This window comes from Tasmannia lanceolata, unplaced genomic scaffold, assembly GCF_043159265.1.
Source record: "Tasmannia lanceolata isolate RefF3 unplaced genomic scaffold, GAP_Taslan_0.1 ptg000018l, whole genome shotgun sequence".
In the NCBI taxonomy this organism is placed as follows: domain Eukaryota; kingdom Viridiplantae; phylum Streptophyta; class Magnoliopsida; order Canellales; family Winteraceae; genus Tasmannia; species Tasmannia lanceolata.
In genome coordinates, this window is record NW_027518695.1 from 18,111,636 (window position 1) to 18,139,117 (window position 27,482).

At 37.7% G+C, this 27,482-nt stretch overlaps 2 protein-coding genes and 1 long non-coding RNA gene across 6 annotated transcripts in view; 1 reads left to right on the forward strand and 2 right to left on the reverse strand.

Moving 5' to 3' along the window:
• Positions 1-16,258, reverse strand: part of LOC143851421 (Asparagine synthase family protein) — a 33,552-nt gene extending 17,294 nt beyond the window's left edge. The window contains exons 1-7 of one of the 2 annotated variants that reach the window (XM_077360848.1): positions 16,028-16,257; positions 13,193-13,676; positions 10,971-11,164; positions 10,711-10,846; positions 8,102-8,347; positions 7,582-7,724; positions 1,317-1,431 (exon numbers count right to left, since the gene is read on the reverse strand). In XM_077360848.1, coding sequence (XP_077216963.1) covers positions 1,317-1,431; positions 7,582-7,724; positions 8,102-8,347; positions 10,711-10,846; positions 10,971-11,164; positions 13,193-13,676; positions 16,028-16,123 — 1,414 coding nt within the window. In that variant the 5' untranslated portion in view covers positions 16,124-16,257. Of the gene's footprint in view, positions 1-1,316; positions 1,432-7,581; positions 7,725-8,101; positions 8,348-10,710; positions 10,847-10,970; positions 11,165-13,192; positions 13,677-16,027 lie in introns of both variants that reach the window. The other variant, XM_077360847.1, reaches the window with a different exon arrangement.
• Positions 16,259-21,604: 5,346 nt separating this feature from the next.
• LOC143849813 (uncharacterized) lies at positions 21,605-24,470 on the reverse strand. Of its 3 annotated transcripts, none has more exons than XM_077359018.1 (2): positions 24,112-24,470; positions 21,605-23,041 (listed from the first exon to the last, which is right to left on the reverse strand). In XM_077359018.1, coding segments are annotated over exons 1-2 (1,059 nt in total). In that variant the 5' UTR covers positions 24,114-24,470; the 3' UTR covers positions 21,605-21,984. The 3 variants fall into 3 exon arrangements, with proteins under 3 accessions (XP_077215133.1, XP_077215131.1, XP_077215132.1); XM_077359016.1 differs by having other exon boundaries at positions 21,605-23,193; positions 24,112-24,468; XM_077359017.1 differs by having other exon boundaries at positions 21,605-23,196; positions 24,112-24,468.
• Positions 24,471-24,541: 71 nt separating this feature from the next.
• On the forward strand, positions 24,542-27,055 carry LOC143849815 (uncharacterized). The gene is made up of 3 exons (XR_013235880.1): positions 24,542-25,461; positions 26,636-26,708; positions 26,797-27,055. It is a non-coding gene; the product is annotated as an uncharacterized LOC143849815 (long non-coding RNA).
• Positions 27,056-27,482: the final 427 nt, after the last annotated feature.

The following is a 27,482-nucleotide window of genomic DNA, read 5'->3' on the forward strand; positions in this document are numbered from 1 at the left end:
TCCAAACCATTCATTTGATAGGCCCTCACATTGATAGGGTGTGCCCAAAAAATCAGCTCCATTGGACGATTCCAACCCTTCAAACCATGGAGGAAAAAATGGACAGATTTGTGATGGTTTTTACACATCCATTTTTGCCTCCACAAATCGTAGGGTTGGGATGATCCTATGGAGCTGATTTTTTGGGCACACTTTATCTATGTGAGGGCCCATCAAATGAATGGTTTGCATCACCCAAACAATATGGGGCCCACTGTATGTTAAGCCGTTGGTGTAGCTAAGTTAGCTACACTTTTCTCTTATATATATATATATATATATATATATATATATATATATATATATATATCGGAAAAGTGAGTGTACTCGGTTGAGTAGATAAGCATATCTACTCGGTAAAGCTAAAAACAGTGGCCGCCTACATTGTTTGGGTGATCCAAACCATTCATTTGAAAGTCCCTTGCCTACATAGGGTGTCTACAAAAATCAGATCCATAGGATCATCCCAACCCATCCAAATGTGGAGGGAAAAATGACAGATACAGTTTGTCCACAAATCTGCACATTTTTCCCTCCACTGTTGGATGGGTTAGGATGATCTTATGGAGCTGATTTTTTGTGGACACCCTATCTAGGTAAGGACCTTTCAAATGAATGGTTTGGATAACCCAAACAATGTAGGCCCCCACTGTTTTTATCTCGACCGAGTAGATAAGCTTATCTACTCGACTGAGTACGCTCACTTTTCCATGTGTGTGTGTGTGTATGAGTAAAGGGTTTCTGCGCTCGAGTGCAAAAACAGGGGTGGGCCCACATTGTTGGGGGGATCCAAAGCATTCATTTGGAAGGCTCTTTCATGGATAGAGTGTCCACCAAAAATCAGCTCCATTGGATCATCTTAGGGTGTCCATTTGTGGGGTGAAAAAATGGGCAGATTAGTGGACAAACAGTATCTGTCCATTTTCACCCCCACAAATGGACACCCTATGATGATCCAATGGAGCTGATTTTTGGTACACGCCCTATCCATGATGGGGCCTTTCAAACGAATGCTTAGGATCACCCCAACAATGTGGCCCCACCCTTGTTTCCTGCACTCGAGCGCAGGAGCCTCTCTCTCTCTCTCTCTATATATATATACACACACACACACACACACACACATAGTTGGGATTTGTCGTGTCTTTGTGGTTTTTTATTCAAGCAAGCATTGTAAGTAATGTTGCAAATGAAAAGAATTCCCATGAACACATTCTGTAAGAAATGGTTAAACCTTGTCAGAGCAGTAAGAGTATAATATTCATTAATCAACTTACAGTTGGCGTCGAGGCACTGGTCTGTTAATGCTGCAAGTATCATAGAATCCAATCCACCAGAAAAAAGAAGCGCAATAGGAGCAAGTTTCTGTGCTCTAGTCCCATCTAACCTTCTCTGCATATTCAATTTTCAAACAAGTGTATCAATACTAATATAACTAAAATAATTAAGACAAAATCAAATAACAACTAAGCCTGCCAGTTTAAGATCTTATGGCATCCTTCCTTTTTTTTTTTTGAACGGCTTCTTTCTTTAAACAATTGGATCAATACTAAACAACTAGAAAAATACTAATAAACAAGTGGATCAATAGTATTGTACTTAAGATAATTAAGACAAAATCAAGTAGCAACTAAGCCAGCTAGTTGAAGATACATCATGGCTTCTTTCTTTAAACTGATATGTGCACCAACTTGTCTTGATGGATCACTCCAATTCATTTTAAACTTTCCGCAATTCCCAAGGAGCTCTAACAACAAATGCAGCATCAAAGAAAGTACAGCAGAAAATCAAACGAAAACTACGAGAAATAGAGAAGATCTGATACAAAACCCAATATATCCATCCGTGCAGCCTGAGAAGAAACCACACTTAAATCTCTGCAGTTGTGAAATTTTTACAAAACATAAAGTTCATCAGGCCTTTGTATATGAATCTTGTGTATGTATTGATGGAAGGGATGTAAAATAAATTTACAGTCACAAAAGTCTCAATCAGTGATTTTCCCACATGTTCTTAAGAATTCAGAAAATCAACAGTTTTCAGTTCCCTAAAAATTTCAGGATGTAACATAAAGTCCACATCTAGGCTCCAAAATAACAATATAATGAAATATAAAGTCCTAGATAAATAAAATAAATTGAAAATCTCTAAAGATGGTAGGAAGGCAAGGCCTCACATCAGTTCTCCCTGTGTGGGAAGAACTCAACTCCAGTGAGTAAAATCCTTTATGTGCAGGAATCTGGCCTCACGAAGACGTCACATCAGTGCATATAATCAGGAACTCAATCTCCCTCGCCAAAAAACTAGGTATTGCCAACAAAACACTCAGCAAATCCTCGGTGTCCAGGTACTGAAGATGTAACCTCCATAAGATGAGGTAATGAAGAAGCTCTCAATGATGTCTCCAAAGTGTGCAGGATCCATGTCTCTGGTCGCATAGGGAATGTTATCGACATAGTTTTGCCGTCAGAATCACCAAGATGGATGTATGGCCTATGTGCTGCATGTCTGCAGCTACCTAGTACTGACCGGGGTTAGCGCGCAGCCGCTCCAACACCTCTTGGTATACCTCTTCAATATGATAGACGAAATCTTCGGCCTCAGCGCTATACCGACTAGGGTAGGGCAGAGGGATGTAGTCCAAACAAGTGGGAATGGGAAAGTTGAAAGTGGTCTCAAAGGGGAACGTACTAAGGCATCAATCAATGGGGCTAGTATGAGCAAATTCCGTCTGAGACAATCAAATCCCACTGGTGAAGCAGCTAGCTGGCTAAGCATCTTAGTAAAGCTTCTAACCGTCGATTGACCACTTCCATCAACCCATCCGTCAGAGACTGATAAATACTACCAAATTGAAGAATGTTCCCCATTTGACTCCTTAAAGTTCTCCAAACATGAATCAAAAGGTCCTAACTACGAGGAACTGCATGGAAGGGGACAGTTCGGAGGTGCTACCATTCAAGAAAAAAAAAGGGAGACAGTTCGAAAGTCCTAACACCACTGATAATAAGAGACGCGACTCTACTAACATATTGACTCGTCCAGCACCGAGTCACATGATATCCCATCTGAGGCCAATAGCGACTCTGGATGAGAGATAAATTGGTAGCATCAGATAATGAAACCATAAGGTACGAATCCTCAAGGGATCTAAAAGGAGATCCCTGACACGCGACGCCACACTGATACCGGCTCTCTATGCTTATCGCCACTAATGATGTCAATACTTCCTTCGACAGCCTACGAGGCTACGAGGATCTCTTACGGGAATTAGCTTAATTTTCTTGTCGTCTTCAACGAAGGAATACGTGTTTTTCTCACCATCATGGGTCTTACGATTGAACTTCCATAGAGAGCCCAATAGAATGTGGCACACCTCTAATGGCGCGATGTCACAGCACACTGAGTCCCAATAAACATTTCCTATTAAAAGTCTACCACGCATCGGGACTCAGCTGAGACATTGACCCCACCTTTGATCCATGCGATCTCTTACGGGCAAACGAGTGTCTTGGTATTTAACTGCAACCTGTCTACCATCAATAATAATGGTGCAAATCTTCCCACCTGCTGTGCATGTGGTGTGGAAAATATGGTTCCTCAACCACCCATCCATGCCTAGAAAAGGGAGGAAGTGCAGTATCATGTCGAATCACACACACAACCCCACGTGATCCCCATCGAGGATGGTCTCATTAGGCCGTCCACGAACCTCGAACATCTATCGTCAAGAATTCCCATCATGGGGAGCAAATTCTTCTTCAGGCTCGGTCCTATCGTCATGCTCTACTTGCTCTACTATGTTCGTCTGAGGATTTTTTTTTTTTTGAATTGTAGACGATTTCATTGCAAATAAAAAGACCGAGGAGGTCAATACACATAAATAAGCGCAGATCAAAGAAAAGGAAAAGAAACAACAAGAAGAAAGAGAGAAGCAAGGGAAAGAACTCAAGGGGGAAGGGAATCAAATAAAGCACGAGCTTCCTTGGACACACTCTCCCTTGTGAGGCTATCGACCTCATTGACGGATCTCTGAACATGCTTGAAGACAACAGAGGGAACCCCACCCAATCATTCATTTCATTGAAGAGGCTGTCAAACCTCCACGTATCCTTACGAGAACCACTAAGCCCACGGATTACATTCCGAGAGTCCCCTTCAAGCACCACTAAGTCCATGCCACCTTTATCTAATAACTTTAGACCTTGGTGCAATGCACGCACCTCAGCCTTAGTTGCATCTGCAACACCAACGGGACCCGTGAAAGCCACATCACCTCTCCTCTCTCATTCCACAAGACTCCGCCAATATCCCCTAGGCCGGGGTTCCCTAAACTTGAACTGTCGAAGTTTAGCTTCAATAAGCCAGGGGCAGGTGGCACCCACTCAAGCTTTCACTCTTGAGCAATCTTGATTTTCGTTTCTACGCTCACGCACACCTCCTTCCACGGTTCCACCCATTCCATAAGTCAAAGGACGAGACAAATCTGAAACTAGGGAGAGTCTTTACCCAGGAGAAAGTCAGGGCCTGAAAGGATCATCCGCGGGTTAGAACCTCCAATTCCACCTCTAAACTCTTGTTTTCTCGGCTGACAAGCGAATCGGGCCTTTCATTCAGAGAGGGGAGTGGATTAGCGGAGGATTGAATGCTCTAAGGGGACAATCAGATGACCTGTGACATGGTTCGCCACATTCAAAACATTTTATGGTGGAAGTGGATGGCTTGGGTCCTAAAATACCGCATCATGCGCTCGTCTCACCTACTGGGGCTTTTAAAGTATTATTGTTTTTGGTAGGAGGAGCAAAGTTTGGTCAGCTGATAACGGGGGCCGAGCTAGATGGTCCTCTGTCAGTTTCCCTTCGCTTAAAACGTTGAGCCTTAAGGGCCTAACGATAGGCGTCATCTAGTGGGAGGAGTGTATGAAGGGAAACTAACTCCTGGATCTGTAATCGTAACCCGTTGATGTACCGATCAGTAATATGCTCTTCATTTACGGGCTGTCAAAAGATAGAACTCCTCCCCGTATATTCCCTCACGGAACGAACCCCCTACTTAAGCCGTAGAAGCCTCTGGTAGAGAGTGGCTCTAAAGTCAGATGGCAGGTACTAACCTTTCATCTTTTCTTTCATTTTGGACCAGTTGTTGATCTTGGCCTTTCCTCTTTGAGTTCTTGTTTGGATCCTCGACCAGCATAGATAATTTGCATCCATTAACACCCAAATATAAATGGTTAGCCACGCAAAAACAACTCAATTGCATGAGACCAGCATAGATAATTTGCACTTCCAGATTTTATTTTTGCTACATGATGCAATATAGAGGTTCAAAGGCTTGATTCGTTTGATTTCTCTTCTTCCAATTTTAGATCTACTCTGTATAAAACTCAAAAAAATCACTAACATATATATGCTATGATTTAGCCGGCACTTTGAATTTATTGCCGACATACATGTCCTACCGTGTCCACACGTGTCAACACTCCTTGGATACTTTTAAAGGTATTGCTATAAGTGTTCGACTTAGTGTGGGAATGTGGACACATTTTTGTACCGTGTCCACTGTGACATTCAGTTTTATTATTGAATATTGTTTTTATGTCTTTTATTATTAAGTCTTGTTTTATTATAAACTCTGCTTTTAGCTCTTCTTTAACTAATATTTGTTGCTATATCTCCTCCCATAAATCTAAAAACCTAAACAAACTCTTATTCCAATACTATATTCATTGTATCATATTGGTCTCCCTTTCTCATTGTATATTGAGAACGGAAAGAACTAGATTAAATTGATGAATACATTATTATTTGATTATCTTATATTTGTTTTAGATTATAGTTGATTAATTCTAAGATTTATTAGTTTGTTAAATGAATATCATATTTATATTATTTTTTAATGATATCATATTTATATTGTTACAAATTATGATACCAATAAGTAATCTTATATGTATATACGTGCCACCATTTCTAGATTTATAGATATTGCCATGTCAAACAACTCGTGTCCGTGACGAAACTAAACACATGAAACCGTATCTATAAATCATGAATATATACACACACACACACACACACACACACACACACACACACACACACACACACACACACACACACACACACACTTTGTATTTTAGCTGTGTCCCAATTTCTAAATTTTGGGGTTTGTCGTGTCCGACACTCCGGGTCCGTGTCGACACGCCTGTTCGTGTCCACAAATCATAGGATATACGTAATTATTTCTTTCCTTGTATTTCTATATCTCAACTAGCAAAAAAACAGAATCATGTGAAATAGACTACAAAATCAAACTAAAACCAGCATAATTAACATAAAATCACAATTCTTCAAGATATAGCTTACTTGACCCACAAAAACACCTCAATCATGCCAATCCTGACACCGGTCTTCCAGTAATACATGCAATTGTGATGACCTCCACAATTGACATTTCAAAGCAAAGATCCCAAGGTCAATGATCAGATGGTCTTGTTCAATTAAAGAGTAGGTCAATAAGATCAAGGTCAAAGATTTTGCTTCTTGTGTTTCAAACTTTCAGTGGTGGGGTTCAAAAATAAATAGGAGATGAGTAGTTTGTTAATCTTTCTAGATTCATTAACATGATCACGTGGGATATTTACAAAGATCACTCCTAAGTGAGGGGCAAAATATTTAAAAATATGTTCAAATAGAGAAGTTGCTGGACTACCCCTAAATGGGCATACATTAAATAAGCATACATCTCTTTTTACTAGACTACATAATCTCACATGTCAACTAATTTTCAACTTCAATTTCCTCCATCTGCTTGACATTTCAATTTTCCAATTTTTATCCTCTAAAGGACTCACTCCATGTTTACACACAGATTAGTTTCTAATCTTACAGAAAACAGCATCTGCTAGTCTAATTTGAAGCCCATGTTAATCATCACAATTTTTAATGATAAGTTAACCAACACATACTACCATCACATTTTAATCATGTGGTAGCATGTCTCATATCCTTGGATTCCTTTGGAAAAAATAGCGCTTGTTTGCATGGCACTTCTATTTCTTGGGAAGGATTATTCACTCTAAACTTCTCAATATAAAATGAGCAACACACTTAAAACAATTGCAAAAAGGAAACTTATCATGATGTTCTTTCTATGATCAAACTGATTAAATTGCAGTTGCGACCAATGCCCCATCCAATAAGCTACACATAGATAAAAGCATTTACATAGGTGACTTTCGAACACCATAGCATTTGTTCAAATTGGCATGTCTAAGTTAGTTAAGTTAATAGGGTTCCAAGTGAACAAAACATTAAACTGAGAATAAAGTAGGCAGAGAATGCATAACTGGGGTTAAAGGAAAGCCTGTTATAGAAGAAACTGTTAAAGCAATCCATGCATTGAAAAAGAATGAGAAACATCTTTACAATAATAAGCAAGTAATCAAGGCAAATTAAAAAAAATAAAAAATTGACATTGCAGTTCTAGTATAAACATGCAAGAGCTTTCAAGATCAATGGGAGCATAAGTCAAGGTTAAGACCTGAAAGAGTGTGTTTAGGGTAGTGCGATGCATGACAGAGTCCCGCAAAACACTGAGCACCTTATGTGCAGGCAGAGAAACAGAATATTGTATAGACCCTGCATTAACCAATGTCTGGAACTTTTGTGTTATGCATGCTTCATCTGTATTTAAGATTTGAGAACCAAGGTTTACAATTTTGGTTTCGGCCACTGCCGAAACCGAAATTTAGGCCAAAATCCGGTAGTAAAAAAAACTCACTAATGGGCCGAAATTTCAGAAAAAACAAAAAAATCTGAAAAAATATATAAAAAAATAAAAATGGCCGGAATTCCAAAATTTCGGCCAAAATCCGGGCCGACACCGAATACATGTACTTTCAGTGTCGGCCTTGGCCGAAATCCGAGATTTCGGTATTTTGGCCGAAATTTCAAACCATGTCGAGAACTTCAGAGGCTAGGAATGCACCTTTGTCTTTCAAGACTGTAATCAGAATGGACAAAACTATTCATTAGAGAATTTGGAATGTCATAAAATTTACCAGACTCCGGTTCCACAAAATTTCTCTCCCATTTGATCAGTTTCTTTAGCAGGGTATCCCTCCACTCATGTTTCCTGACTTCACCAATCAGATTTTGTGTATTACCCTGAGAATTGACTTTTGAAGCATCTAGACATATACTATATATCCCACAAGAAAGTTCTTCCCAATAACCAAGAGAACCCATCCCATATGAGACTTTAAAAACTGCATGAGGTTCAACGTTATTATTTGCTGCAATTGAACCTGCATAAGCCATACATGAGTTTCATCATATAAAAAGAACTGTCCGGCTTATTTCTAAATGGGAAAGAGGTTCAAGAAAAATCCTAAAGGAGGAGATGAGATCTATGAAATAAATTGACATTACAAACAAATATGATTTGAAGTTTGAACTAAAACCTATGATATGTGGACATGGGCACGAGTAATGTGTTGACACGGGCATGGAGTATCGGACACGGTAACCCCTCAATCCAATAACGAGTACACGGTTAGAAGCAAAGAAAGAAGAAAAAAATATGAAAATACAAAAAATAAAAAATAAAGGGAAGAAACAAGAGGAAGAAACAAGAAGAAGAAGAAGAAGAAGAAGAAGAAGAAGAAATACAGAAACAAAATAAGGGAAATAAAGGAGAAGAAGAAGAAAGAAAAGAAAAATACAAACAACAAAAACTAGAAGAAATAAGAAAGAAGTTGACTGTTTGAATCTTTAAAAAAAAGAAGGAAAAAAAAATAAAACAGTCCATTAGAGGGCGAAAAGGAAGAGGAACAATGATGGAAGAAGAAGAAGAAGAAGAAGAGGAGGAGGAACTTGTCTGAAGAACATCTCCTTCACCTAGAAGGAGCAACATCTCTTTCAACAGAAATAAAGCAAGTGGAAATATAGGAGGAGGAGAAGGAAGAAAAGGAAAAAAAACATACACAGAAAAAAAGCTAGAAGAAATAACAAAAAAGTTAAATGTTTGCATGTTTAAAAAGGAGAGGGAAAAATAAAACCTTAGACAGCAAAGAGAAGAACAGGGACAAAAAGTAGGAAGGGGATAAGAAGACAAAGAGGAAGGGGAACTTAGTTAAAGAACATCTCCGCCACCTTGCAGTAGCATCATCTCTTTCAACTCATAGCAACATCCATGATAGAAATCCACAGTAGAATAAAAACAATACAGTCAAGAAAAGCCTTAAAAAAGAAAAAGAAAAATGATATTATATAAGAAAGGGCAAGTCAAATATACTAAATAAATAAAGAGTTACTTAGCCCCACTTGAAATAGAAAGTCAGATACAGTGAAACAAATATAAAAAGCTGAACTTTACTTGCGGGAATGGATGACAGGGTCTAAGTCCGTGCCGACATGTTTCCATAGCCATTGCCCATGTCGCCACGAGAAAATACTTTGTACAATCCGTGTCTACAAATCATAGAATAAATACAAAAGCAAAACAAAGAATTCACTTGTAAAATGTTATGTTGATTGGAAAGACAATTTTATCATCACTAAACCTGGGAAGTGATATACTTACCTCTTTTTTACTAGGTACAGCCCCTCTAGTGTATTTAAAACTACTATTTTACACTAGAGGGGGCTGTCCCAAGTAAAAAAGGGTGAATATATTATTTCCCCTAAACCTACATTATAAATTAGACATCATGCATATGATGGAATTCTGTAAAGATTATCCAATAGGTTTGAAATTTTGAATTTTGTTTGGCCCTAATAGAATTGTTGAACTTTGAGCTACAATACAAACATGTGGAGTGAAGAATATATGTGTGGTGAACTAGCCAAGGTTATAAATACGGTTTCGGTCACTACGGAAATGGAAATGTATCGGTTTCAGTTGGAAATTTAGGTGGAAATCATGTAAAATCACAGAAATGCATGGAAACATATGCGAATGATAAAATTTTAAGATGAAACTTCAGGAAATGCTAGAATAAGCATCAATACACACTTAGAAACCATCACACATGTAAGACAGCTGTCCATAACTGCTTAATAACATCGAACACCTAGTGACATCCACTGTCGTGCACGTCTGATAATTCAGTACATACTACATTTCACATGGCTTCATATAAATTTTTGTACATAATACATACACTACAGTTCATGTGCAATTCATAATAAAATAATTAAGTAATACGTACTAATATAGTATATCACTAATGCACTTATGATTTTGGTTTCGATATTTGTTTCGGTTTCGGTATCATTTCGATCGGGATGGAAACGGGAACATATCGGTTGTTTCGTGTTGGTTTCTATGGAAATTTAAATCCATGGAACTAGTACTGTAAAGGCAAAGGTATGTGACACACGGCTGAATACGCACTCAGTGAGTAAGCAAGCAATACACAAGTGGCACAAGAGCACAACAAATGTGTGCACTGAAGACATGGCTCGGTCAGTAAGAACGGAATAGAAATAATGCTATTAGTGGGAATCTCTTTATTTCCATCAGAAAGATCAAATTCCACCAATAAATCATATGCAGATTCCCACAAAAACAAAGTGAAAGTGCTTCCATTATAAGCAGTTTTTTATCCCAAGTAAATTTATAAAAGTGAAGCCAAAAATGAAAGAAAAATTCAGTTGAACTATTTACCAAAGCTCTTCTCTGCAGATGGAGGTGGTGATACAGAAGATAGCAGAAATCTTGAGTCATCCAAAGTTGGCCAGTGAACAAGTAGGCTCCTCCTTCCAAATGCATCTCGACCAAACCATATGGTTTTTGACCTAGCCTGAAAGGTATGCATTCAGAAAAATATGAGAAACAAAGTTCAAGAAGTGATCCAAGTCTATTTGCCCATATTGCATCATTTAGAGTCTTAACCAAGAGAAACTATCATATTAATAGAGAGATACCTGCCAGTATATTAATGCGTATGGCCCTTTAATTGTTGAAAGAAGCTCGGGGACAGAAATTCCTTCATTTTCAGCACAGTAACAAACTCTTTTGTGTCCATGGCAATCACAAGAACAACACTTTTCCAATTCACGCATCAGAATTTCAGTATCATTGCTATCACTTCCGACATCAATCCCTCCAAATATTTCACCTTTTAAAAGATAACTTTAGATGAGAAATGAGATTGACAGTCCGGATACAACTCAGAGAGACGAATCAATGTATACGGTGCAAGTAAGCAGGGAACAAACCGGGAGAAAAAATACTAATCAGAAATAACTAGCTGATTTCATCAATGAAATCAATTTTGTTAGAAGTGTTCCAGTTGAAAGAAAATGTGTACGCCTGACGAGGTAAGTGGTTACTAGACTTTATAATGTAACAAAGACTCTGTATTTTGCTGTCAATGTTAAGAATATCATTACTATTTAAGCGCAAAATGAGATCACCTACTCACAAAAATGATAAAAACTATGCAAACTGTTGAAGTTTGGAAGATCACCATCCTTGCTAATTCATATGAAGTGTTAAAATATAAAATATAAAATAATGCCATCTCCAACAGCTTAAGCTTTTGGAGTGATTGGTCGTTTCACACGAAGAAAGGGGAAGATGGAGAGAAAAGAGGGGCGAAACAGAGGAAGACCAAGGGAAGAAAGGAGAAAATTATTTTCTTGGAGGTTAAACCCTAATCCCACAAATTGGTGTAATTATAACCTCACTTATCCATAAGTACAATGTCTGACATTATGCCAACTAAGATTGGACCTATCAAATTAGCATAAGAACTAACACTCTAATAACTAACAGAAATTACGTTGAGACGGGCGTGGGCCTTATCTTACACTCTTAACACTGTTGGAAATCCCCTCAAGATGGTGCATAGACAGAATACATGCCGAGCTTGGAACAAATACTTCCTAATTGACTGCAAGCATCTGCTCATGTAAGTATATCTGCCAATTGATCTTTGGACCTCACACACAGAATAGCTATAAATTTACCAGTGAACTTTTCACTTACGAAATGACAATCCACTTCAATGTGCTTAGTCCTCTCGTGAAATATAAGAATGCAAGCAACGTAAGTAGCGACTTGATTATCATAGTACATCTTCAAACTGTGTGTGTGTGTGTGTGTGTGTGTGTGTGTGTGTGTGTGTGTGTGTGTGTGTGTGTGTGTCATGGCTAGATATTCTCTTTCTGCACAAGAACAATTTTTGAAAAATGACAAATTTTATTTATACCATGAAGATTACATTTGGGACCAGAGGTCCCGCCTTGCATTTACATAGTATTATGGCAAGGAGCATGCTCCTGAACCATCAAAGGAAACAGATAAAAAGAAATCATAAATACATCAAAATAGGGTATAGCTCATCCAACCTGTCAATTCATACTGCTCCTTACAAAACTACAGACCCCATGGCAACCCCAACCAAAAGCTATTTCCATACCTCCTCCCCAATTAATTGAAAAGATTTCTTCATCTCTCCAAATCGTCAAAGGACTTCTGCACAAGATCATGCAACTACATTATGCTTCCTGTTGTGCCAAGTGACCAAATTAACATCTATGAGAAGGCAATCCTGCCAAATCCACATCTGAGCAGCTTTCCACTCTTAAATGAATACCTTTGTCGAGAGCTTCCTTTAAGTACTTGGGTCCAATAACACGAACAGGGAGGCAAGAGCTTTGCTCACAGGATTAAGATTATTGAGGACTAAATTAACGGGAAGATTGACGATAGAAGCGAATTCATCTAACATCATTGCTTTGATGAGAATAACAGTTAGGAATGCAGCGGCTTGGACAATATTTGAGTGAGATAGTAGACAGAATTAGAGATCTAGTGGAGGGGTGCCAACATATCCCTGGAAGTGCAGATGAGATGGTTGGCAAATTAGCAAAACAAGGGAAGTTGAATTGAATAAGGAGAATAATAAGTGTCCAATGAAGCAGAAGAGTGAAGGGCCCTATAGAAATATATATATACATGGAGAATATTAGCATTTGATCAAATTCGTGCATAGTAGAAGATCAAGAAACATGAGTGCTAGTGTCGGAGGTGAACCAATTCAATTAAAACCATAAAGAAGCTACATTCAGCATAAAATGTCAATTAGGCTATACATGCATACACATTCCCATCTAAATCATGTCTGGATAAAAAACAATACCATTAAAAACAAGTAGGTTTCCGGAAGTATCCACTAAAGGTTGAAGAACGGGACTTATTCCCCGGAGTTGCAATGTGGCACCAAGGAAATGCAGTTCAGCATCAGATTCTGTTACCATGGTTGTAGTATCTTGTGTAGTAATCACTTTAGAAGTGATGTAATATTTCTTTATTTCAGTAAAGGACACAGAAGAAATCTCCTTTTCCGTTTTGGTTTCCTCTTCATTGTCGTAATCAGCAATCACCAAGTCAGATAATAAGCCTTTAACTTGATTTTCATTCCGGAAACAAACGGATGGAACACAGCAACCAATGGGAGCGTTATAGCCAACTGACTTTACATTCAAGCAAGAGAGATATTCTTCCTTTTCAACAGAATCTATGCTCTTTAACTGAAAGAAAACCTTCCTGCTCCCCAGGTGATTAGGACCCCTTCTCCGTAGAGCTGCTTTAAGATCGTCCACTGATAACCTTGGCTCATGCACCTGCAGACAAACTGTTTAATTCTAGTAATTCATCGATTAAGAAAGCGTAACAAAGATATCATCCATAAATGCATATAAGTAAGATTCTCATAGCTGATTTTAGCAACTATGATAGGTCCATTGACTGTTTCGGACCTTACTCATTCAGAACAGTTTGTCACTTGTTGTTGCATGCATTCCTAAGCAAAGAGAGAGAAACAAAAGGAAGCCACAGAAATATCATACTGCCAGAACGCTCATTCTTTGATTTAGTTACAAAGGTACACTCTGTAGAATTAATGCTCACATGTTTTTACAACCAATCAACTTCCACCAAACATTGATAAGTGTTGGACACTTCTGTCTATATGGAATTGAACCTCGCCACGAAAGCATAAGAGTACTTGGCAGTCAATATTCCATACACATTAAATTGTCTAGATTCCTAAGAGACAAGTTTTTCCTTATGAGCATAAGTTTTTCTTTAATATGGAATAAAACATGTTATTAGAAACAAGACAATACACTGTGCAACATCAATTGCTCAAAGTTGGAAATTTTGTGTGGAAAACATGTGTCCGGGTTGAGCCTTATTTTTTTAACTTGGGCAGATTGACAAGACAACTCAGGCGAGTCATGACTTTTGACTCAAATTAAAAAACAATAAATATAGAAATAACAAAAGAAAAGGAAAATTAAGAAAAGTTGCTATATATACGATCTAAAAGTGAAATTATATACCATTAAAACATAATAAAATAAAAATAAAAATAATAAACGGTAAGATCATAGTTACCGGGTTGGGAAACGAATTCGAGAAGTGAAATGTGAAACAGAAATGGAAAACACAAAGAAAAATAGAGGGACGAGAAACGGGAAAACAATGGAAAATCGTATGAGAAATGCATCGAGAAACGCATCGAGAAACGTCGTAGGAAATGCATTAGGAACGTTTCAAAAACGATAGAGAAACCTCAATGGAAACACATATGAAATACAAGGGAAACATGAAATATATGTTTTTGTAGATTTAAAATTTGTTAATTTTAGAATTGGGAAGCGGGTTTAGAAATGAAAAAATGCAGGAAGCAAAAAGCTCTAAAGAAAGTAAAGGTAAAACATGTGCGAAGCATAACTGAAAGTTAGCACAAAGCATATAATATGCCACATGGAAGCAAAAAAAAAAGACATGTATAAAAGGGGTATGGTTATAGCAGGTTAGGTATGAATGGTTAATGTATGTAAGGATTACCAGTAGCAAATAAGACTTCACGACCAATGAGAGATACTAGATTTAGGAATTTATAGTTTCATGTGTTTTATTCATGTAAATTTCATGTTAAGCTTTAAAAAATGTTCCGCATAGGTTTCATTTAAAAGTTGAGATGAGTTTTTAGGGTTTAAATTTACTCTTTCTTTCTTTTCTTTTCGCCATTAAAAAAAAAACACTTTTTTTGCAAATAGGCTCATTAGGCATTATCAAAAGGAGAAAAAACATTTTTAGGAAAATAATCGTCGAATAAGAAGCATAGTCTTAATTAAGAGGAAACGCGTATGAAGCATGCTTCCCCTAAAATTGGGAAGTGAGAAGAATTTGGCTTCATAAGTGAACTTCTGGGGAAGCGATCTTCCCATTCAAGTTGGAAGTTTCCAGTAACTATGCTGCAAACTCTACTTCAGAGCAACTGACATAAAGTATGCTAAAGTATAAAAGATTAAATAACGCCATCTCCAACAGCTTACGCTTTTAAATTAATTGGTAGTTTCACATGGTACAAGAGCAAAGGTTCTGGGTTCGAACTCCTTCATATTAAAAATCCACATGTAATGGCCAACCCAAAAGAGGAGCCACATGTACCATATGTAGGCCAATTCTAAACAGAGGGGCCACAAGTGAGGGCGAGTGTTAAAGTATAAAAGATTAAATAAAGCCATCTCCAACAGCTTAAGCTTTTGGAGTAATTGGTTGTTTCACGAAGTATGAATACTTACATGGAGATCTTAAATAATAAGTTCACATGCTAACCCATCAAAGATTCAATCTTAATTTGCAAACTAAGGGTTCATTTTGAATGCACACCCATATTGCAAGACAATCTAAGTAGGCCCGGAATCCTAAATTCCCCCTTTACTTATCCTATTATAAATCCCCCTTTTCTGATAATCATTTACAGCTATGAAGAAATAAAAGCGTTAAAAATTCGATTTTTAACAAGAAACCATAGACTGCTAAGCGCAAGACAAAGGGTAATGGCATTCGAATTGTATAGAACATAATCTGATGATATTGCATAAAAGAAGTGAAATAGAAAAGTGAAGTACCAAAAAAATAAAAAAACTGTTCATTTTTTATCAAAGAATTAGGATTTTACCTGATTCGATTCAGGAGATGAAGGTGAGGGAGAATTGGGAAACAAGGAAGACAAATCAAAGCGAACCCCTGAGATAATCAAAGCGATTCCGCACATTTCTCTCAGTTTTCACTTCAATAGAAACCCTAGAAAAACCCTAGAAAGATCTTTTCGCCCACCCTCGGATTTTTTGGATTTGAAGTTTCCAACTTCAGACTTTGGCCCAGAGCAGAGTTTATATTTTGTACTGTGAAGAGGAGTCAGAAATACAGTAGAGGGGGGTGGACCAGGGAAGAAAAGGGGGTAAATATATCACTTCCTCGGGAGAGGGGAGATGATAAATTCGCTCCCTCTGTAGGATAATTCGCACCCCGTTAAAGGAGGGTATACGGAAGACTTTAACTCTTTTTAGCGTTTAAAAGGGAGCGAATTATCATCCCAGGGGTGCGAATTTATCACTGCCCATGCTTTAATGGGATGCGACTTCTTTGAATTGCAATGAGGCGAGTCCGTCTAAATAGAGTGAGTCCCACCATTGTTTAATCAAAACCGTCCATTTGATAGGCATTGCTTTGGATCATCTATGGCCTACAGGTAGAGGCCGATCTAGCCAAAGGCCCTGCTCGGTCCAAAGTTTTGGAAGGCAGTGGAGGCCGTGAAGACTGTGAAAGGCCGTGGGAGGCGGTGGGGGCCGTGAGTGGTGGCCGTGGGAGGCAGTGGGAAGTCATGGGTTGCCGGATATTGCAATAGAGAGGATGGTGGAAGAAATAGTTTTGTTGCAGGATTGAATGTGGATTTGCCGAAGCTCGGTGGTGGACCGAGGTGGTGGCCGTTGGAGATCGGGTGGTGAAGATGGCTATCATGCATGGTTAGGAGCGCACAATAGCTATAGGGTTTTTGAAAATCGAAATTGTCAACTGGAATAAGGTGGAGACGTCTATGTGGCACGGCACAGGGGCGGAGCCAGGATTTTGCTCAAGAGGGGGCAGAGAATGGTTGTTATAAAACCCGTACAGGTGTGGCTCTTTGGCTGAAGTCTTGGGTATGCTCCCCAGAGACGAGAGTTCGAATCCCCCTGGACTTGCCCGATGCGCGGTTTACGGGTGATTACGCTCATTCGGAGGGAATTAGTCCCACTCTACAAAGTGGGGTGGGGACACCATACGTCATAAAAAAAAAATGGTTGTTATAACATGTTGGGTCCACCATTCTACACTTGATGTTTTGATAGGTCGGGCCCATCATCTCCCCCTAATCCATGCATAAAATAGAGCCTACAATTTACACATCATACCTTGATGTAGTGGGGCATGTTGTGATGGATGGACCTCACTATTTTACAAGCATCCATAGTGCGGTCCAAGAATGTTAGTGATTTAAAAGATTCCAAGGCCCCAAAAAAAAGGCTTTCTACTTTGAAAATCCCAATAAATCCTAAGATTTTATGTGTTGTATGTGCATGAGGTCCAGTATTTTCCTCCAAACCGTTCAGTTGTTGGGCCACAATGTTTCTCGCCGCGTAATTCATCTCCATAGGATGGTCCTAACCCTCCGATTTATAGTTTCTATTATGAGCAATCTCATTGTAGAGTGGAGGGTTAAGATCATCCTATGGAGATGACTTACGGGGTGCGGCCTATTTACGTTTTCGCCCAACAAATGAACAGTTTGGATCATCCAATGAAATGGGCCCCATGTACTTTTAGAAAAATACTAGATTTAGGTATATACAACAAATAAAATCTATACATAGCTAAGGTGACAACTGACAATCCCTTTCTCTCTTATCCAGATTTGTTTTGTCCATCCCGTTCAACTAATTATGTGAGAGAGAGTCAATAGGTAAAAGAGGAGGTTTTAATTTAGGGATAAATACATTTACACCCCCTCTAGTTTCTGAAACACATCCACTTCGACCCCTATAGTTTAAAAAGTGACAAAGACATCCCCTGTAGTTTCAATTTGTTTAAGGTTTGCCCCCTCAGCTGAAGGTTCGTCCATAGATTGAAGGGTTATGATGATCCGATGGAGCTGATTTTTTGGGCACACCCTATCTATGTCATGACCCATCAAATGAATGCTTTGGATCATCCAAATAATGTGGGCCCATACCCGAATCCAAACACTACCAAACGCTTTGGATTCGGGTATGGGCCCACATTATTTGGATGATCCAAAGCGTTCATTTGATGGGTCTTGACATAGATAGGGTGTGCCCAAAAAATCAGCTCCATCGGATCATCCTGACCCTTCAATCTATGGACGAACCTTCAACTAAGGGGGCAAACCTTAAACAAATTGAAACTACAGGGGATGTCTTCGTCACTTTTTAAACTACAGGGGTCGAAGTGGATGTGTCAGAAACTAGAGGGGGTGTAAATGTATTTATCCCTTTAATTTAAATGGCCCGTTAAGAAGGACTTACTAAATAACTTTACCAAAAAATGCTGACTAAATCGGCAACCTTACAAAAAATGCTAACAAAAACTATGTTCCAAAAGAACTAAAATCCGGAATTTTAGGGTGAAAGTTTATGAAAAAATGCTAACTTTAAAGAAAAGTTCCTAATATTAAGGGGACAATTAACTTTACTAAAAGTTGCACTGAACTAAAATATAACAGAAAAAATTCTAATTTTTAGGGGGGCAACTGCCCCCCTTGCCCCCACTGGCTCCGTCCCTGGCATGGCGGACATGTATCATTACTTGTTGGGGGACCACAAATATGTCACTTTTTGTTGGACTCGATACAAGTTAGGCTATTGGGTAATGTAATGGGGAATGGAGATGGGTAGCATAAAAACGGATATGTAAGCTAATTCTATTGTGTGTAAGGGGCGGTACTGTTGTAGCCTGTTATGGGACATCTTGTCCCTTATTTGGCACTTTTTGGAATAATAAATGTCAATTTAAAAAATATATATATAACAAGACGGGATTTGCAAGGGACCATGGCCGAAGGCATTTCACATATGGTCCTTTGCATGAGAGAGCAGCCACATATGTTCAGTTTTCAGCAGATTTTGTCTTTATTCATGAGGTGGGTGCTTTCTCATGCAACTGACCGTGAAATCCCTTTTGCTATGGTCCGTAGCAAATCCCCAACTACACATGTTGTCCACTTAACATGAAATCATGCGTATTTCCATCGCTTGGATATTGGGTAGTTTTTATTGGATTGAGAGAAAAAACATTCGGGGAGGAAATTTTTTTTTCCTTTCCACAATTTAGAGGGAAATGAGATGATTATGGTTAATCTAGAGGAAGATTATCATAAACTGAAGGCCCCCCTTCAGTAAAAATTAAATCCCACCTGTAAATAATTAGGAACTTTATGAATTTTTTTTTTCATGTGTAAAATAATCTTATTTTGTAAATGAGATTAAATTTGGTGACATCCAAAGAGGCCCTTAAATTCCTTCATTACCCTTGTAAGTGTCTCTTACTTCATTCGTTCTACTTCTATTATTGCTACTACAACTATAGTGACATACTTTTCTTAATTATACTCACGTGGGCCTTCCTAGGCATTGATGAAATTTTGAAACTAGGTCTTGGGACATTATTAATCAAAATTTGTAAGAAAAGCATGGCCTATCTTGAGTCATTATTAATCCAACACCCTAATCAGAAACAAAAGAAAACTTAAATCCAATTAAAACATTATAAATAACGGAAGTGGTATTGCCACCTATAAATTTACGCGTTTTTTTTCATTATCAACTTGTGTTAAGTTGATTTATTTTCTTTTCAACATATTGTAGAAACTAACATGAGTAGAATACCAAAGTTTAAGGGTGGAAATATCAACCCCTAGACTTGGTCTATATTTAGAAAGCAAACTACTCACCTGAAGTGATGCTAAAATCTAAAAAAATAAATTGGGTCTTTGAAAAAATCAGTTCAGATTTAGTCTTAAAGGGGGAATATTGAGTGGGTTCTTTCAAAGAACCCATCTGATTAAGAGGAATATTGAGTGGGAATTTAGAGCGTTTAAGAACATAATATACAATACTTAGTGAAGTGGGAAAAGAGACTTCAAGGTCGTGTTTGGCTCCTTATGCTTCAGTATGCAAGGACTGCATTCTACAAGATGTACAGTTAATAAAATGAGCAATGACAGAGACAAGGGATCGAGCCCTTGCATAAAGAGCTGCAAAAGGGTTTCATTGGATCCAGTTACATTTGAAAATCAATTGAAAAAGTAAAATCAGTTACATTTGATGACGCGGATCCAATCAAGAGCCCTTTTGCGGCTCTTTCTGCAAGGGCCCCCTTGTATCTATCATTCCTCTAATAAAATTATAGGGAAGGCACTATTAATTGTTTAGATTAACGAAAAGACATTGAGCGTGTGGCACTGATGTTTGCTGATTGAGCATGTGGAACTGATGTATACTATGACCATTTCCCTTAAAAAGAAGAATAATCCAATGCAAAGTGTTGCATTAATATACAACTTAGCACTCAACCTATTGCACACATGGGCCCTACCTTGATCAATTTAGACAATAAATTGAGCCCCACCATATATTTTCCATGGCCCAAATTTGCTCTGATAGACAATCCTAATCCAGTGGCTCAAAACCCATTGATCATATGGTTAAGATCACCCGAAGAAAGCAATACTTCAGCAATGAACGGTGTAGATCAATTATCAAACTTTCATCCGTATAATGATGCATTGGATCATGATAATCCATAAAATCAAAACCAAAATTTAGGCTAATGAAATGTAGAGAGTACCCATAAAAAAAATGTAGAGAGTTAATTAAATTACTAGTGAGGACCATTTGAAAGAGAGAGGTCCCTTTCCTAGGAGTGAACAAGGGACCACAAGGCTCACAAACCCTATAAAACCCCCTTTACTTTCCTTTTCCTTTTCGTCCTAGGACCACCTATACTTTTTATTTTTACCACTTGTCAATTAACATCAACTCTTGCTTGCTTTTCCCTCACTTTATTTTCCTGGATCTTGTGCAACAAGGACATTGCCACAATCCCTACCTTGTCTTAAACAAACCAACGTATCAGAAGCAATCTTTCCCTCAGATGTTCCTTCTTTATTCATAACTTCAAAACATTTCTGTTTATTAGTTTTTTCATTCACCTTTTCCAAAGTATAGGTTAGATAAGAAACCATGCGTCTGTTGAACCATTTGAATGCTCAAGAGAATGGAATGTCTAGACTTTCATTTGAAGTTTTTTTTTCTAATTATGTTAAAAAGAAAACCCGAGTTTCATTACTCTTCATGCTGCAGACCATTTATTCATCCTCCATAGTTTATGCACGAAACTTAAATTTGGTTTGAATGTATGTGCCTGTGCAGTCATTTAATTGTGCAAATGCAAGCATGCACTCATAAGCATGAGAGAGAGAGAGAGAGAGAGAGAGAGAGAGAGAGAGAGAGAGAGAGAGAGAGAGAGAGAGAGAGAGAGAGGACTGGAAACAACAAATTAAAGATATACAGATTACAGATTATTATCATTGACAACTAGATAACCCATGAAGCCATTAAGAATTGGTAGATAACCCATGAATCGCAATTTGAGAAAGCATTGCTTTCCTTGTTTTGATTTTTTTTCAAATCTTGTAGAGTTATTTAATAACTGAATAATCTAGAAAATTCATTCCAATCAAACTCTATAATGAACAGATAATATCATCATTATTACAAACTTCTCAACACAATTTGCACCACATTGTTTTGAATATCCCTCTCATTGTATGGCAGAAAGGCTACATAAGTGCCATAGGAATTATAAAAAAGTACTTATTTTAAAACTGAAAAATGAAGAATCTTTGATGAAATCCAACATTTAAATGAAGAACACCCACGTCCATCTTGAAGTACGTAGAAGTCCCCTTAATTTGTCTCTGATGAGCAAGTGGAGCACATATCCTGCAATGTTAGAGAACTTTCTTCATTTATCAATGCATTGCCTACATTATATTTTTTTCATCTAACCCACATGTTCTTACAAGGCAGAAGAGGGAATATTCGATCCAAGTGTAGCTTTGGAATCATTTTGAAAGGAATTTGCTTGGGAGTTATTTTGAGAATGATGAAGCTTGGGAGTTATGTTCACTTGTAAGGGTCTCATCGTAGGGCTAATTGAGTAAAGAGGTGTTGTGATGGAATTTGGCAAGAGATTTTGTGATGTTGAGCTCAACATTTGAAAGTAGTTGATTTGTTTCTGATCATTATCTGTTGAAGTACTCACATATGAAGGGAAACTTGATTGTGCCAAAGGTTCTTCTGTTTGAGATGAATATCCAAGTCCTCCCAAGTGGGATGCATTTGTAGGCAACTCCCAATGATAGTAGGAAGTGTAAGGCATGGCATTGTTTAGGAAATTATAAGCCAACACTGGTGCACTTTGAACTTCAACACCCACTTGATTTCCTTCTTCATTTCCTTTGTTCCAATTGGTTTTCTGATTGTTTTCTTCTCCTTTAACTTCTTTACATTTAGTTCTCAAAGAAGCATCTAAGTTCCAAAGCATAGATTTCGATAATGTAGTTTGATCTTCCCCAACCCCATTGTTACTGCTGTTTACATTTCCCATTTTAGATAGAGTTAAAGAGTTAGTCCCACTGCTCTTTAGGTATTGAATATTAATGGAAGATGATGGAACTTGTGATGGGTTCATTTGATGAGAAACTAAAGTGGGTTGAGGGTATAGAGCAAAATTTTCAGGAGCTATTTGGAGAGGAGGAAGTTTATCTATTTCATGTTGAGCAGCATTGAGCAACCAATCCACAACTTTGCTAGGTTGATTCAGCCCAAGCCTATCCTGAAGGTCATATAACTGAATTGCAGTTGGTACCGAAAGTCTCACACGTCTATCTCGCAATCCTCTTATGGTACTTACTTTACTGTGCCTATCTTTTCCTCCCAACGAACGTGACACCCTTACAATTCGTGGATCCTTTAGCCCTGACCATGGCCTTGAACTAGATGATCCTTTGGGGATTTTGTTATCATCGTCGCCACCTTCTTGCTTTGCTGGAAAATATTTTCCGCTTGAATTCCTATTCATCATAAGGCTCTCATCATCAATACTCATGAAAATTATCCAATTGACAAAAAACTTTTCCTTTTGATGATAGATAAATTCAGCTTTCTATTCCACTTTCATGAATTGGATTCACTACATAAACTTCTTCTTGGAGTTGATGTTTCTCTGCTTCACAATACATAGAAAAAGAAAATCTTAAATCCTTTTGTTATGATTGAATCGCACTATACAATCACGTGATTTACTTATAAAACCACTGAAGGAATGATCAATTTCTTTGTTCATGAAATATATCTATCTATGTAGTACCAATTTAAAAATTTAGAAAAATTAAACACTACACCAACACTTCTTTGTGTAGTTTCAATGGTATATGATAGGAAGAGAAACAAAGAAGAAGAAGAAAAAAACTTACTCTTAACTCAATTTTTTTTTTTTTGGAAATTCATGTCAATACTTTCATACATCACGACAATTAAGCATGGATCCAATAATTCTCAGACTATACTCCTTTGCAACACTTAGGTTGGTATTTATATAACAAAATAAGGAAAAGTAAGCACATCGGCCTTCAGATCTAAATCCAACCCAGTGCTACTAGGGGTGGTTAGAGCTCCCTGCGGCCATGAGAGGAGCTGCTAGATGTGACACCATCGGCATCCCTAATGCATGGGTAAAGTAGGCAATAGGTCGGCTTGGGGTGATGGTGTGATTTTGTTTACTGATTTTCATTTTTTTAGGCTGTAGAGTTTGTGAGGCAAGGCAGCTTTGTACTCCTCTTGTGGTTTGTTTGTTTTTCTTTTTATAAAATTTCAGGTCTTCCCCGAATTTCCTATGATTTTCAAGTTTTTTTTTCTTTAAAAAGAAAATCAAGCTTGAATCTCTTGCTTCTACCCATATTAGCGGTGCGAACAAATAATCTATAATTCATGAATAAATATGAAATTAATGAAATGAAATACGCATGACCAAGTAACTTACAATAAAACAGTAGTACCTACTATCGACAAAGAAAAGTTTTTTTTTAGTAAGAACCATGGACTCCATGTACAGAAAGAACAAGAGAGTGTCAAACAAACTTACATGTGAATGGAAACATCGCTCAGGAAACTGAATTTTGATTTTTGATGGTTAGAAAAGGCTCAGAAATTAACCTCCAGCACCACTGAATACACCTTCCAAATATGCTTGCGAAATCGATTCTCAGGTCCACAAGTTTCAAGGTTGAAATCAGATTTCATAAGAGAATGAACTTGATGAAGAACCTTTGTAGTTTCAGAAAGATATGGCAAGAGTCCAGGAACAATGTCCGAATGGAAAGAAAAGTAAAAGGTATGGAGCATCTGTAAACATGTGGCTTAGGTTTACACCTATCAAATAAATGGTCTCACCATATCCCTATCAGTAATTAGTTTTATATATTTTTTACCTAAGATTATTCTAGTTTTCACAATCGGGTGTATGGGGAGCTAACATATAGGCAAGGGACCAACCTAAACTTCATTATAGCATCCATCCAGTAGAGAAAGGAAGGACCACACAACTTTACAGTGCCCACTTGTAGAGATATTAGTGTTACCTTCTACCTTTCTCAGTCGCACTTTCGCTTTTTTCGTTGTGGAGAATTTTTTTTAAAAAAAAGCTACTAAAAATGGTGTTCTTCAACATCGATCCTTTCGGGCCCGATTCTTTTATTTCTGACTCTCCAATGGAAATTTGCCCTAATTTACGACAAATTCTGGGAGCGAAGCGGAGTTGCTCCACCAGACTCTCTTCAGCCCGTTCCTCGCTTCAGAAAAATGGGAAGGAGAAGCGCTGAAGAGCACGACCGAGCTTCATCTTGTACAAAAGCAATATACAAGTTCCATTCTACATAAAGTAATGAATCACAAGTACTCTTTCATCTCTCTACATCATATTTTGTGACATTTTGTAGTGGTAAAGAGGGATGGAACACACAAAAATGAAAACCTTAGCATTAATCTTTTGGAAACTTTCTGTTTTGTGGCTTTGAATAGGCCTTTAACTGGGACTAGCACCTTGCTTTTCTATGGTTTTGAGGCACTTTTTTTAAAAAAAGAAAAAGAAAAAAGGTTTTGGTTTTGACGCACTTAGCAACTTACTAAGATAAGAAGATGGGAGACAAGGATAGGAGGCTTATTCTTGGAATTTTTTTTAAAAAAAGGCTTCCATGGGAGCCTTTTTCATTAATAAAAAAGCAGACTATATAAGGTCCCTCTTCCAAACCAGACACAAACCAGTGTTTTTGAGACTTGTTCTTCAATATCCAAGGAAAGGATTTCCATTATCTGAGCTCGTGCAAGGGGAGAGAAGACAAAGGCCAAGTTCTTGAGCTTTTCAATGCCAAGAACGCAGTTAAAGAAATAGAGAAGCCCCGAAAATCGCTGCAAAATTAGAAGATCATGACAACCAGTAAGTGGGATTTTCTATTATAATTGTGGATTTTCTATTTTTAATGGCTATAACTATCTCTCCATTCCAGTTATTCATCCAGCTTCTTACAACACTCTCTTGCAAGCAGTACTCTTCACTTTAACAATACTAACAAACCCAAACCTTTAAACTCCCAACTTGCTCTTGGAGACATTCTTCATGGCGATCCTTCTAACTTAAAAGAAACCCTAAAGGGCCCAACTTGCCAATATAGAATCCAAAAATGATAAATTTTCTCTTGAAAGAATGTAAGGCTCTTAGTTCATATTGCACAAGCCTTATCAACATTTCCCCTCATTACTATTGCCTGCAAAAACAAGAAAGACTTTTCACTGGTATTGACAAAGGATGCTTGTTGAGATAATGCTGAAACCCTAACATCTCCATATTTTTCTTTATGCAGAATTTGAGAACCCTAAAACTTCATTTTCTTTGTTGTTTTCTTATTCTTTATTTTGTTTATGATATTTTTCTAAAGCCACAAAACCTTCAAACCTCATTTTCTTTGATTTAAGAAGCCAGATAAAATGGACTATTCATGATTTTTTTTTCCAAACAGGTTATGGAGTTGAAGATGCACCACACTAGAAGAAACCCCAAATACCCTCCATTTATGTTGTCTTTTGAGACCAAGAAAACATCAATTTTCACAAGAATGTTCTGAATTACTTTTCCATTATAATATCAATAAAGAGAAGAACCTCTTTTTTAGGGTTTCAAGATGCAGAAACAATTTTGCATCAAGACAAGATAAATGGTCCCAAAAAAGCAGTATTCTATTGCAACCCAAAATAAAGAAAAAGAAAACAACACTTTCAAAACAAGTAACAAAAATAAAGAAAAAGAAAACAACAACACTCAACTTCAAGATCTGGAAATAATCCCTTAAAGTTTGCATTTATGAAATGACTGAAATGGAGAATGTTATTTCTTGGGTGCAAATATCAATTTCTTATCTAGAGCAGAGGTTTCCATTCTTCTACGTACTATAATCTTCAATTTGATACTTTTTAAGAAATGCCCTTATGAATGATTCTGTGCATTTTGGTCTTTGAATGTGAGTCTAACCCGACAAGGATTTTTGTTCATCCTGACTCAAACGTTTAATAAGTAATGATACAATTATTGTTGGTATATTCTTTTTTTATGCTAGGGTCAAGGACAGAGAAATTATGTTAGTGCATTCCCAACTAGAGCCCAACCACATCCTTGTCGATCCGCTAAAGGTAAAGAACCAAATCCCATCTACACTATTTGGAAGAAGTTAGTTCGGATCTTGAAGAGCTTGAAAGATATGCTTACTATGGTGATCAGACAGGGTTTACACCAAGGAAAGTTAACACACTTGAGGAATCATTTGCTAGAATGCCAAAGAAAAGAAACTCATCATATTCATTCGATCAAGAAAGGTAACAATCAACTTCTTACTATCTAAATAACTTTAAACATTTATGTGATGAAATGGAGACCATACAAAAATCCTTGTTTGATGAAGACATTGTTTTGGGATGTGAATGACATAGGGTGAAAATTGAGAGCTTTATCAATGAAATAATGTTGAAGCCGTTGGGAAGACCTATTTTATTAACAAAAACCGGTTTAGACCTATATTTCCACGGCTAGTAAGGTGTCAGGAAGTCAGGAATGTGAATTGAACTAATTAGTGTTGGGATAAGACTATCGAACATATCGCAGTGGTGATAGGACCTAGGAGCTATGGATGGATTTTTTTGGCCCTGGAACGTGGTACTCTGCGAATTTTAGGTATCTTACCAAATGTTAGGTACCTTACCAATACGCCAAAAGCTCCAGAGCTGATGGAATGCGTCAGGCAAGGCCCTTTAAACCTGTCCCATACCAGGCTGGGTTGCAAGGCATATCAGAGCAACTAAAGTCTCCATAACTAACATACTTGCCTCTTACCGGCATAACTCGCTCACATGTCAAACCAAGCGTCCCCAGTCCACATGAGTCCATCATGCGATTTCTTATCAGCACAA